This window comes from Ptiloglossa arizonensis, chromosome 9 (genome assembly GCF_051014685.1).
Source record: "Ptiloglossa arizonensis isolate GNS036 chromosome 9, iyPtiAriz1_principal, whole genome shotgun sequence".
NCBI classification, from domain to species: domain Eukaryota; kingdom Metazoa; phylum Arthropoda; class Insecta; order Hymenoptera; family Colletidae; genus Ptiloglossa; species Ptiloglossa arizonensis.
In genome coordinates this window covers 3,209,432-3,223,876 of record NC_135056.1, presented here as the reverse complement: position 1 = coordinate 3,223,876, position 14,445 = coordinate 3,209,432, and the positions used below count along the sequence as shown (strand labels likewise).

The window sequence follows — 14,445 nt, the reverse complement described above, 5'->3', positions numbered from 1 at the left end:
GTGCGACCGTAACAACGACGCGAGTGAAAATCCCCGCAAACAAATTGTGATCCTAGTCACTACCGAACATGTAGTGTTTTACTCAACTTGAACTCTTCAAGCATATATTCACACACGAGACATACACATCCATAATGTTTACACACCTAAAATATTTCGAAAGCGAAGCTTTAGATTGCAAAATGGTGATGGACTTTTTGGTGTAACTCTTATTTGGTATGATGTTTCTTCGCATGAGATATTTGTACACTTCAGCTTGTTTCATCTTTTTGAAACATCCTGTATAGAAATTATAAGAGTAATTATATAATATATTCTTTTAATATGTTCACCTTGTTTTTGATGTGTATTTGATTTCCTGCAGCTCTTTCAAACCGTGTATCCGTCTGTAAAAGACCGAGGTGACGTTTCTGATGTCTTGAAAATGCAATTCGATATAAACGGGCTAATTTTAATTCAATATTAGGTGGCATAGCTTCCCCAGCCCGAAGAACTGTTAGTAACCAGTACCTAAAACATAACATACAAAAACACAGATTTATAATAATTAAACAAATATTTTTAGAGACTAAAAACTGAAAACGTAATCATTTTGACTTTCGAAACAGATTTAAAGAACCGTTATGTTACCTAACAGTTATAGACAATCGAAAATACACCGATTTTAATGACGATATTACCATTGAAAATCTTGGTAAGTGATGGAAAAGTGATACTAAATGAATGACCAGAGTCAAATTGAATGCGAAGAAACAGCTCCAATTTGAAATCTAGCGATTTTTGTGTAAAGTATAAGAATATATTTCAATTTTATAGTTAAAAAGAAATGAAGAAAAAAATAATAAAAACCTTGGTCCAGGATCTTCTCCAATAAGCACGCCAATATTTTGATCTTCACCATCATCTAATGTGGGTGTTGGTTCAATACAACTAATACATTTCGTAGCATGTGGGTCAGAGCCATGGGGAAATATGGGATCATGGTCGTCCTTTTCTTCTGCAGGCAAATAGAGTGTAACTGTGTGATGAATCGTTCTGGTTTCATGAAAAGCTTGATTCAAATCTACCCACGATGGGGCATCCTCTGCATCAGTCCAAAAGAAATCTTGCAGATGTACTCGACGTCCTGGCAGATGCTCAATTACAATAATTTCGTCCTCTAAAATCAGAAATATTTACTTTCTTTATAAACCTCCAGATGTAATTTGCAAGTAGTGAGTAAAATAATATCTTATAAAATTCAAAATGTAATAATTTATATAATTAGAATATAGAATGTATCAAACTTATAATATAAGTCTAACTAATTTCAATAGAAGATATAGTATCCCCGTTTCTATGGAACTAATTTTTCCTACTTAGAAGCAACGTTATTTCCAACAATTTTCGCTTACTAATTAGCGTAAACGATCTGTCGACACACCGCTGGCAAACGTGATCTTTATCGAATTTTTATTTCATCTATTACACATAATAAAATTTGTTATTTTTAACATTACATTTTCATAGGAATATTCTCAATGGATTGGTGAAGTTTACTCAATAAAAATGAATTTAAACATGATTTCATTCATCCGTTTTCAGTAGTGAGTATTTATTCTACACGCGGCTTTAGCATTTTTGGCTACCAGTCAATCACAGAATATCGCCTTCTCAAACGAGTCTATAAGTTGTTTGTATGCATGTATGTGTGCGTGTAAGTGAGGGACGATGCTTAGGTTCGGTCGAGACATTAGAACAACTTATTGTCTTCACAAAACCAGCAGGGTCGTCAAGACGTGACAGTTTAGGTTTTAAAAGAGTCGAGAAATTATAAACAGTTGTGGAGAAGGCGGATGATACGGCTTGGCCCGAAAAGGGTAGACAGTTTCGGTCTCGTCCTTGGCTTCCGCAACTAGTAGGAGAATGAGGAAGAAATGGAGGGCAAAGGAAAATGTGGCCAACTTCGCTGCTCTCTCTTCTCTGAACGAGGAGAAGGATCTCAGGGACGAAGACACTTACGAGGTGTCGGAACGTGTTGCCTCGTCTCTGAGGGCGATGGAGTAGACTGCTTTCTCCTCGCGTAGGTTGAGCGAACCCACGATGAGAGTTTTGTGGGAGGAGGCTGAAGAAGGAGGTGGGGGCAGTAGGTAACGTGCGCTTCGGGAGTCGGAACGAGGAATTCCAGCTGCTTCAGAGCGTACCAATGGTCAGCTGGGGGTGCAATTCGGGGAGGTGCGCGAGGAGTTCTGGCGATCGCAGACGGAGACCCACACTCTGCGGGAGCGAATGTTTCCGCCACCCGTCTCCGTAGCTGCACACTAGCGGCCCCAACAGTGAGCCCTATGAAGGCCATCGTAGAGCCTCCAGTGCTGCAGGGGACGGGTGGTATTTCCGCCGAGTTGTCGTCTATGAGGAGCATTAGACTTTTGATAGATGCTCAGATGGTCACCCTGAAGGTGAAGCTGCGGTCGGAAATTAGGGCAGCTCTATGTCCGTCCTGCGTAGTCCTAGTCAAGGCGGACAGCAAGTGCCCTCAGTCATCGGGACGATAGAAAGCGGCAGCTGCAGTCAGTAAGGGCAGAGGAAAGGATAAAGTGGGAAGGCCAATAGCTCAGCCCCCAACGCGAAGGGTGGTGCCCTAAAGGCCGCAGAAGGAAACAAGTCCCCTGCAACATGGACGAAGGTGGTCCGCCGGAATACCAAAAAGGTGGCCCAGGCTGTCTGTCAGGCTATAGCCGCCACAACCGCCTTAGCCGATGGAGGACATAGCGAAAAAGGACAAGGTCCTACCTGGATGCTCTCCTCGACGAGCAAACTAAACCTACCGGAGGGGAACACCGTGACGAAAGCCTAGGTGATAAGTACAGCTAGATCATTGATCGACTTGGCTGTGTTAGATATCTCCTGGGTGTTTTCGAAGCTATCGAAGACTGAGGGCTTCATTTTCGAGGTACATTCATTTTCGGGCACTGGCTGGGACGATTGACCTGTACATGTCTTACCGAGGGGCGTAGAAAGCTCAGCAGACTCAGCAGGTCCCCATCAAGCGGGCCAAGACTCAAAGCTGGAGGGAGCTCCTACTAACCCTCGGACACGTACTATGAGGACGCCCATACAAGGTAGTGTTGAAGAAACTTCGCTTATGGGCGTCCCCGATTACCTAGAGTTTTGACTCCCGGTTACTAAAGGACATGTTCAGCGCCCTCTTTCGCATAGTGGAGGAAGATGAACCGCTTCCCTTGGCGGAGCCGAATATTTGGTCCGTCAAGCTGGAGATCAGTATGAAAGAGTTAGCCGCGGTTATCCGGAACACCACCCCGCTAGTTCTATTTGCGTGTTTGCACGCGGCTTTCTACGAAAGCCAATTGAGGATCCGCGAGTGGAGGGAGGTTGTAGCTGGGCGTGAGGTGGAGGCCCTCAAATACCATGGAGGTTGCAGTCCATGCTGTTGCAGTAGCAGCAGTGGCTGGCTCAATTCACGAGGGGCCGTCCCTTCCAATGAGAATATAAGCGGGCGCGGTGACTGCGCTGCACGAGATGGGAGGGAGGGAAGGCACTAGAAGCTTTGAGGTTTTTAGTTTACAGTGCCCCCCCTCCCCCCGAGAACGTGCGAGAATGACCATTGTGATGGGTTTTAGTGGGTAAGTCCCGCATCCAGGGTTTTCGGGTGCGAAAAATCTCACACTCCTCCCGGTTCCTCCTCAAGGGGTCGGGGGAGTCTTTCGAAGATTTCACCAAGGTAGAAAAAAAAGAACCTAGATTCTAGCTAGACATAAGCTTTGGTACGCTCACCTACCGCACGGTGTAGATGCTATCCGACCACAGTTGTTTCGGGCCGTACTTGCGCCGTAAAAGGAAGGAGGCGACGCTACGCTGCTGGTACTGTCCCACGGGCGAGGACACGGCGCAGCACGCACTTGAGGTGTGCTCTGTCTGGGCAGGTGAACGCTGTCTTCTGGTCGGGCTGATCGGGGGGAACCTGTTGCTGCCGGGGATGGTACGGGCCATGCTCGATAGCGAGCAGAACTGGATAACTGTGGTTTCTTTCTGCGAACGCGTAATGTAGCAGGAGGCCATGAACTGTTGACGCGAGCGGAAGCGGGCCGCGGAATGTCCGTCTAACCGTGGCAGATGGGGGCGTGCCTGCTCCGCGGTTCCGCCTCCGTGGGAAGGCGGAGGCGGTTGACAGTAGGCGGGTCGTTTACTTTCAGTCCGAAGCTGACCTCGAGGAGAGGGTAGGTCCCTTTTCTCGAGAGCAAAAACATGATTATTGTTGTGACGATGACGGGTGGAAGATTTCCCGTCATTGAGTTGTCGGACGCGGCTATTGGGGCCGCGAGCGGTTATGAGATTTGGGGCTCACGACCAACCTTCATGCGGTCCCTCGAAAACAGGGGCGGCGGAGCAGCATGTTGCTCTGCCCCGCTATCGGTGCTAGTAAGACGGAGATATCGAATGAACGCCACCCTCCCAACAAACATAAAACATACTACAGAGACAGAACAAACACACACTACAAACATATAGACGGACACGAACTCCGTGCAGCACGACGAGTGGTGGGGGCATCAGGAAGTTATGCTGACATGCTGTACCCGTGCCTTCCCCAGGCTCGTGCGAGGATAGTCATCGTGATAGTTTTAGTGGGTAGGCCCTGCATCCGGTATTGCAGAAATCGAGAAATCCCACACTATCCCTAACCCTGCCTCAAAGTGGCGGGGCTGTCCTTTGGAAGATTTCTTAACAATAATAAAAAAAATGCGTACTACGTTGAGTATTTAAAAACATTACCTTCTAAAAAGGGCAGTTCACCGCAATAGCTTCGATAATTCTCTTTAGTAAAATTCTCAAAGCATTCAAACAACACCTTAAGCAAACATGTGGCTAAAGTGACCATCAGAGAAAAAGAGATATATCTGATCATTCACGTGATCCGCCGTCGCTTACGCGAGTCCTGGGAAGAACTCAGGACGGGCATTTTTCTACAAAGAAAAACTTTCTTACCACGGCCCCTCACGCGGCTATTTATAATGGTTATTGCAAGTCTCGCAAGCTGGAGGTGGTTCTCGTGAAGAGGGAAGTTGCGGAACTTTGATGCCAGGCACGACAGCTCATGCTACTACAGTGGAAGTGTCGACTGGCGCAGCCTACCACTGGCCAGCAGAATCCTGTCAGAATGGTTCGACATAAGGTTCGGTAGATTCTCCTACCACGTAGTACAAGTGCTGTCCGGGCACGAATTGTTCAGGCACTAACTCTTCAGCCGCATAGAAAAAGAGTCAAAGGTGTGCTATTGGCACTATCCCATCGACCAGGATATGGTGAAGCATACGCTAGAAGTGTGATCCGTCTGGGCGGAAAAGTGCTGTGTCCTAGCGGAGAAAATTGAAGGGACCTTTTGCTGTCGAGCGTAGTGAGGACCATTCTTGACGGTGAGGGAAAATGGATGGCCATAACCTCTTTCTGCGAGCAGGTAATGTCGTGGAAGGACTACGACAGACCCTATATAGCCGGACGCCTTCCCCTGGGGAGGAGGGCATCCGTAAAGATCGATCTCCTCCCTTATAAGCGGGCGAGATAGGCCCCTCCTTCCACCAGGCAACGAGATGGTTGTGTTAGCAACTGCCGGCGGGGGGGGGGGGGGGGGGGGGGGAGAGCACTACAGGTGTATCCACTTGTCCCTACGCCACTGGGACGGCCATGGAACGGTGAGCAGTCATGAGATTGGGGCTCACGGTCAATCTTCGCACCAACCCCCAGAGAGAAGAGAGCGGTGGGGCAGCTGTAGTATGCCTCACCGTTGAGAGTTCTAACATCATGCCTAGGAGGGAAAAGGAGATTATCAGAGCTCTTTTCTCTCCCGACCAAGAAAATGCGGGACGATCTTGTTCATCGTGCTGCACGAGGAAAGGAAGGGGACACCGCAAATAATACCAATGCAGCTCCCGTTGTTTCTCTGACGAAGTACGAAGATGGTCATTGTCGTGATTTTAGTAAGTAGGTCTAGATTAGGGCAGAAGCCGGCTGCGGAGGATCCCACACAACCCCCGATACCACCTTAATGGTTTGGGAGAGTCTTTAGAAGATTACCCGTAGGAGAAAAACTGCTCATTAAATTTTGGGAAATCAAGGGGACGCTAGAAAAAGTATTGATGTCTATAGAAGGGCATGCATACATATAATTATGTACTGCTCCGATCTAATGACTTTCCAATCTCATTTAGTGGGACTGAAAGGGTGCAGTCTACTATGAGCTTCTTTCTCAAGGTGAAACCATCAATTCTGTCAAATACTACAATCAGCTTGATAAATTGGAAGTAGCCATAGCGAAAAGCGGCCAGAATTGACAAACCGACTAGGTGTCGTTTTGCATCACGACAATGCAAAACCGCATGTTGCATCAGCTGTAAGAGAAAAGCTGTTACAGTTTGTTGTGAGGTTTAAAAATTCTCTTCGTGCTAAACACTTCCAATCCATAAGTGAAATAAAAACGCACTGCGAGAAATATTTTGCAAGTAACACCCAACAACTTTGGAAATAGGGAATAACGACGCTTCCTGAGAGATGGAGGAAAGTGAAAGAGCAGAACAGTTCACATATAACGCAATAAATGAACTTTAAATAACAAATATCGTCTATTCATTTCGTATCAAAAAAAAAGAAAAGAAACTTATGAGTCACCGTAATACTCTAGATTTTTCATTTACAAGCGTAATTCTTGAATTGTTCTATCGTCGGAAAGTAAGTTGACATGTATTATATTTTATTTTTTTACTAGAATATTGACACTTCTCCAAGTGTCACATAACAACATGTTTGGAAAGTTTGCAATTATTATAAATGAAAATATAATTTAGGATAATTAATATATCAAATTAAAATTCTCAGTAATTTAATCCAGAATGATAAACTTTAAAACAAGGATCGATACATAAACCCACATTCAAGTTTTTACATTCACAAGAGACGTGCTGAGAGACTTCTGAGAGACGTGGTCTCCCACCTAACGATGTCACGAAGGCCACATATTTTGCGTCGCAGAATTGAAAACGTAAGTTTGCAGAAGGAGGCCCTGCAAACAGTGGCGGGAGCAGGCTGAAGGAAGTCATGGGAGGACCTCTTAATAGTGGTGGACTTTACCCGGGAGGTAGGTGACCTCGCCAAGAGATGGAGGTGCTCTCAAGAGTAGAACTAGCCTCTCCCCCCATGATCACAACTAAGATAACCACTGCGCCGACGGCAGACAAGGGCGTTGACGTTTCCGGGCCGTTGGGCGTGGTTATGGGGGCCGTAGGAGGTCGTGGGATCGAGGCTCACGTCCGCCCTTCGTGCGGCCCTCTACGGAAAGTAGGGGCAGAGCAGCATAGCCCTGCCCCGAGAACGTGCGAGAATGGCCATTGTAGTAGGTTTTAGTGGATTTCTAGGTGCGGGAAATCTCACACTCCCCCTGACCCCACCCTAAGAGATCAAATGAGTCTTTCGAAAATTTCCTCCACGTAAAAAAAAAGGACCCGCATCTGAAAATATCCACACAACCCCGGACCTCGCCCCAAGGAATCTTTTAGATTTTCCCAAATTATCCCTAGGGATTGCCAACAACTCCAAAAAAATTTCTGTTTGCAAATATGTAAATAAATACTGAAACATTGAGATTCTTTTTATTTTCCTAATTGATCCTATATTTTACGAAAGAATAACACAAATTTTGTTTACACATTATTATTGAGTTTTTGGTCATTCTGGAAACTGGCGACCCCACGGTGTCATTAACATATAAAAATAGTATCTTGGTCACTAACGATATTCAAAACTAATGATGAGTTATTTGTAAAGATTTATTAAAACTTAATTGTAAATATAAAATATTGTAATTTAAAAATAAACATTTTTTTTAATTTTGTACAGATTCGAATGAAATTATTTGAATTTTTGTAAGAATATATTTTATTACATACGTTTCTTTGATATAGATATATCAAATATTTCTTTGATCATAAAATATGATAAAGATGGAACAGACTATAGTAAAAGAGCGATTAATTATTATAGGAATTTTGAAGATGGTAAAAATTATCGTGAAATTGCGAAAATTATTAATAGAAGTCTTAATACTGTTTAGTATATCGTGAAACAAATACCAGAATGAAGATAGAACAATTAATAAGCCAAGAAAAACTTCGAACAAGAAGTTGAACGTGAATGATTTAAAGTGGATAATGCGAAAAGTTAGAGAAAATCCCAAGATTAGTGGGATTAATAGGCCCTAAAATTACTAACAAAATTGAAACAGATTTTTAAAAAATTGCAAATCCGGAAATTATAAAATGAGTATTAAGAAAACACAATTTTCATGATCATATCTCTAGGAATAAAGATATTCGCTCTTATGAGCGCAAAAAATAGAAAAATACGATTAAATTTCGCATGCGTAAAATTACAGTGTGGCGACAACCGAAAGAAGAATACTAAATTAAATATTTAAAGAGCAGTGTGAAAAAATTAGAAATTTTAAACCATTTTAAATTTTGTAGCGACAATGATCCCAAACACACGTCACAGGTAGCTAGAATCTAGTTACTTTATAATTGTGTCAAAGTAATAAATATACCCCCGCAATTACCTGATTTAAACGTAATAGAACACATTTGGCACGAATTGGAAATTAGAATCCAGAAACATGTCATTAAAAATAAGAATGATTTAAAAAGAGCATTAATAGAGGTATAGAATTAAATCAAACCTAATTTTACTCACCTGTGTGAGATAGAATATAAATAAGGGTATCCAACAAAATATTGAAATCTTAATTCGACACCTTGTTAAACAATTTTTTTTTTAATGTACAATTTTAGCTATGAGGGGTTTTTGAACTTGAATTCTACTTTATTCTTTTTTTTATGCAAAAAGTTTCATTTGTTTTTGTATTATTACATAAATCTAGATACACTGATATTACATACTCATTACATTTGTTTCTTCAAATCATCTTTAAATTCTTTCACGAAACGAAACACTTTCTGATATGTGGTGTACTCTATAGTAATGGTGGTCCTCCAAAAAAATATAAATGCTGCTATTATAACAATATAAGAATATGTAAAACTCTTTGGTCTATGTTTGATCACATGTGTGCAGGAACGATTTTCCTATTTTTGTCCTCGTAGATGAAGAAGATAGTGGCGTCGCCACAGTATACTTTCCCTAAAGAAAGTATCGTTACCAGAAAGCCATGCTGACATGTTGTACTCAGTATCCCTCTTAACTTCATGCGAGGATGGTTACCATGGTGGTTTTAGTAGGTAAGTCCCGCATTCGGTATTGCCAGATGTAGGAAATCCCACACAACTCCTGACCCCGCCCCAAGGGGTCGAGCCGTTTTTTAAAAAATTTTCCCACGTTATAAAAAAAAAATAAAGTATCATAATGTAATTTCGTATTAAAAGTGTAGGATGACGAGTGTGCACGTGAATGTATGAAGTATGTTTGTGCGAAAGGGGCCAGTGTGCTAGTGTGTGTTTATTTCTAAGGTTTGAGTGATCTTTTTCTCAAGGTATGAGTGTGGTAGAGGTTGAGTCTACCATTGGTAGACCCATGTCTGGGCATGGGTGTTTAGGGCGGCACCCTGGAGGTGTGCCTCGCATGAGCGGAGGAGTGACGTGTCCTGGTGGGGGAAATTGGGAGGGACCTTTCGCTGCCGGTGTAGTTAGAACTAGAGAATCATAGCCTTCTTTTGTGAACGAGTCATGTTGTAGAAGGCCATAAGAAGGCATGAGCGTGTGCGTTCGCCATGTACCCCATAGTTTTTCGGGATGACAGAAGGAGCCCTAAGATACTTGAGCTCGAAGGGCTTAAGGTGCTTCGGTCCTTCTTAAACCGGTCTCGATAACGCGGGTGCTGGTTGTTTAATACCATCCCGGTGTGCTCACATGTATATGTCTGTAAGTGTGTATGTGTGCCTGATTGCATAGCTGCACTGAATGTAGGAGAGGGGAGAGTTGCTCACTGTTTTGACTCTCACGTGTTTCCGGTGTCGCGACGAGGGTGATGGGACTGAGGGAGTCTTGTACCTACAGACCCTCTTCTGTTGTTGGTCCCGGGTGTCCTTTTCTGGTCGTGCGAAGATGGACTAAACCGTGGGGGGTTTAAGGGGTGGGTTCTGCATCCGGATTGTTGGGTCGGGGAATCCTACACGTCCTCCAATCTCACGTCAAGTAATGGGAGAACTCTTAAGAAGATTTTCCTCATGAAAAAAAGGTATGAGAATATGTGTACGCGTGTGTTTGGGGTTTCAAGGACGAATGCAGTACGGAAGAAGGTAGTCTTAGAACAGATTCGAAAAATGATAGAGCGAACGAAACGTAATGTAGCACGTTCTGGTCTATCTTTAATGAACATAATTTTACATTTTCAACCTACATCCCAACCTCGTATCAATTATCCCTACAAAAGTGACCGTTTCTTTTCTGGTATTTATTTTTTAACGGACTCATTCTGTCTTGTTTTTGTTGTTGAATACTGCTTCCTTGTGGAATCACTGTATTTCCCGAGAGATCTTGTTTTTTCATAAAGGCTGGTTTAATTCAATCAAAACTGTTTTCTGTTATCCTAAATGGCAAATTTCAGATCATCGATTCTTTTTATTATTTGGTATGGTTCCGAATAAAATGGTTTTAAGGATGACTATATTTTGTTGAGTTGGAAGGAGACGTCAGAGCACTTGTAAAGGCGTTTTGAATAAACATTTTTAATTTAATGAGATGTACACCTGATGTTGGATATATTGCACGGATTATCTCTCTGTATTTTCCCATAAAAATTTCTGGATCTGGTTGCATATCCTTACTGACAACAAATTCTCCTGGTATTCGTAAGGTTTTGATTATGACTTCAACCGAAAATGGTTGATATCCTTTTTATATGCCATTTGTGTTCCGACTAATATTGTTGGCACTGCGTTTATCCAGTTGATCCAGTGCGTCTTATGAAGTTGAGTATTACATATTAACGCAGTCTTTAGTATATTATACCACCTCTCAATCATTCCAGTTAACACTGAGTGATATGGAGATGTTTGTTGATGTTGTTTGCTAATGTAAGGCACTTTTCAACAGTAAAGAGCTGAATAATACAGTCTACTATTAGACTGTAGTATTTGTGATAAATGTATCAAACAAATAGATTCGGTTATTGAAAACTGCTGTTGTAACAGAACTCGTTAGTTGTATTAGAAGCTTCTATTATAAGTGCTAGTGATGTTGTTGGAGATATATGAGCAGTGAGGGCTGTGGCTACTATATGGTTTTTACATTTTTTCGAACATCTGTGTTTTCTCTATTGTCCAAACTATCTTAGTTTTGACGGTTTTCGTCAATTTTTTAGATATTTTCTTAACGAAATCTGTGTTTTTACTGATTGCAAACGGTCTATAATAATTCATTATTTCCAAAAAACGTCGGAACTCTGCTATGGTTTCCGAGTTTAGAAAATTTTTAGTTGTATTAACGCATCCCTTCGGGAGGCAATACCTCTCTTTAATTATATAGTATAATATCCCAGGAATTCGATTCAATCTGACCTAAATTAGAATACCTGCTTAAGATGTAGTTGGTGCTGTTCTGGTGATTTGAATATTATAAAAATATCATTGATATAATAAAATATATACCAGAACTCGTAAAATCGAGTCTATGTAGCGTTGTCAAGTTAGAACTGCGTTTCAGAAAACAAAAGGTATTACAATGTAGTCAAACAAAGCGAAAGATGTTGTTATTGCCATCCTTTTTATGTTATCTGAATTCAGCGGTATTTGGTGATATACACGAGAAACGTCCAATTTTGAGAAAATCTTTTTTCCATGTATATATTTCCAAATAGTTCGTATGGGGTTTCCATATAGTAACGTGATGGGTATCTATTGGGAGTCGTCTGTGCATTAAGATTCTTGAAATCGCCACGTATACTCCAACCATCATCTTTCTTTTTTACCAAGTGGATGGATGTGTCCCATAGTGGATTGCTAGATGGAGATGAGTTTTTATACGAATTATTCCCTACTCTAGAAGAAAATCGATCTCAGTTTTCACTGCTGACAGTTTTTCACCTGGTAAGCACAAAGTTACCTTGGCTATTGGTTATCTTGCAGTAAAGAAGCACAAATCGTTGATAAAACTTTTGCAACGTTGTTGTTGTCTCTATTAGAGACAACGTTATTGTAGTGTGCTATTAGACAATCCGTCATTACTCGTAAATAGATTCTCCATTGACTGATTTTTATAAATTCTTTCAGTAAATTGTAGTACTCCGTTTGAGCATTTAAGATGTTTTTTATTTTTAAATTCATCAATAGTCCATAATGGGCTAAAAAATCAGTCGCTATAATTGGTGTAAAAATGTTAGCCACGAAAAACGATGATTTAAATCATGTCGATGTCCTACATCCAAATATGTCATTTTATTGCCAAAAATGTTAATCGTTGAATTATTAGCGATGTATAACTTAAAATCAGTGAGTTTGGCCTTCTTGTCAAACTGAAATTTGTAGCCGTGCAGCAGTTTGGAACCAAAATCGAGGACGGTGGTTGCATATAATACTTATTCGTATATTTTCATCTCGTGCACAAATGTTATCAGGTTTCTTTCAAATTTTCTATCTTTCTCTTTAATGCATTTGTTGTTCCAACTCGTGTATCCACTGCTACTACATACTTATTTTCTGTATTTTTTAACATTTTATCGGCAATTTCTGCCAATAAGTTTAGATCTGATTTTCCTGAAACAGGTAGAATTCTCCTTACGTTACTAGGGAAACTTTTATCTATAAAAAGTATAAAAACTCTCTCGTCTTTTGGTAGTTGTGTAAGTTTTTCGTCTACGAGTTTCAAGTATTTGAATAACCTGTGAAGCTGTTTTTCTCTAGAATCTGAAAGTCATTTAATTAAATTTCTTCTCACGAATTTGTACATATATTTTTCTGGCAGTGCCCACACAATATCAGAAATGTCCAAAGTTTCTGCATTTAAATTGCTCATAACGTTATCATATTTAATTTGGACACTTCTTATTACTTTTGCTCTAAACTTGACTTCCTCTTGTAAAAACTATAAGTCTGATTGACCCTTCCAAAAGGAAGGGGTAACTTGGTATTGTTAACCACTGCTATGGTGCTAGCGCATTCTTCATTTTTTAAATTAAACGTGCTTGTGTTCAATAAATTTGAATAGGATTTTCTCTCAAAGCTTCTCGAGGTAGCGAGTGTATCATATTTTAATTTTTTCTTCTTGTAGCGTTTTGTGTACAAAGTTTCTTTTTAGGTTAATCACTCGAATCCTTTTCGATTATATCGGGATCACTAATATTTGGCTCATTGGCTCGATGTATAGCAACGGTGGTTCTTCAAAAGAAAGTAGCGGCTACTATTATAACAATAATCTTTATTCAATATAAAAATATATAAAACTCTTCGATGTACATGTAACTCGCTTGCGTGCAGGAACAATTCTCCTCTTTTTCTTCTTGTCGATAAAGAAGATGGTGATATTGCCACAACACCGTTGCAGTAACGGGATCTGGCGTTTCAGCCGCGTAACAATTAGAAGTCAGTTAAAAAGCAAAAGAGAATCGTTTAGTGTTCTATATTCCCGACAAATGGTTAAAATTACTATTGCTCAGTGCACATCCACTGAACTTCTATTAAATTCTTAATAAACGATAAGTAAATTCTTAGATAAAAATCTTTGAATTACTAGATGAAATAGTGCAACGACGTTGCACATGGTGAAATTCCCTACGAAAGTAGATTCAATTCTTTACAAAAATTTCAATTTCCGACCATCGCATTACTTTTTCCGTGTTTGCTCGTTTGCGTTGCTGTGTTTTGTTAGGATGAACTGATTTCACGGTCCGTTTGCAGTTCCGGTCTGAAAGTATTGTAGAAGTTTCATATAGTCCTGTCGCCTGCAATTCTATAATTAAACCGTCTGCAGAATCGCGAAATATTTCTAACTATTGTGTATTAGTAATGTAGCAGAAGAATTATACATACATGCAATGTTGATAATATGAACAAAATGTATTCTTTAAACATATTAATTTCAAACCGGTAATTGCAACGTTTCTGTGTTTACAAGTGTGTTATTATTACTCAAATTGTTTATTACGAGGATTTGTCGGTCTAGAAGTTCAAGAAAATCGATTTTTCTTCTTTACATTTTTTCGAAATATTGGATGTTGAAATCCATTTGGAAATGATAAGATTGAAAATTGAAAAGTTGACGGAGTTATTGGAACTGAACGATAATCATATGCAAATTAAAATCTAGGTATTCGTGAGATGTGGAAATACTTTACATTGTTTACAAAAATTCTGTGTTGTGCCACGCCACCTTAGCTTAACCTAAAGGTTCGATACAAAGATGGTATAGTTTTTGGTATTTTTATTTTTTATCGAAGGCCTGATGTAATTGA

General features: G+C 40.6%; 1 protein-coding gene across 7 annotated transcripts in view; it reads right to left on the bottom strand.

Annotated features, from left to right (window-relative positions):
- Positions 1-14,445, bottom strand: part of LOC143151238 (uncharacterized) — a 45,074-nt gene that overhangs the window by 27,710 nt on the left and 2,919 nt on the right. For 4 of the 7 annotated variants that reach the window (XM_076320178.1, XM_076320177.1, XM_076320182.1 and 1 more), the window contains 3 exons: positions 1,072-1,159; positions 850-997; positions 333-510 (listed from right to left, as the gene is read on the bottom strand). In XM_076320178.1, the coding sequence (XP_076176293.1) occupies positions 333-510; positions 850-997; positions 1,072-1,090 (345 nt within the window). In that variant the 5' untranslated portion in view covers positions 1,091-1,159. Of the gene's footprint in view, positions 1-332; positions 511-849; positions 1,160-3,774; positions 4,226-14,445 lie in introns of all 7 variants that reach the window. The other 3 variants (XM_076320180.1, XM_076320179.1, XM_076320176.1) reach the window with 3 other exon arrangements.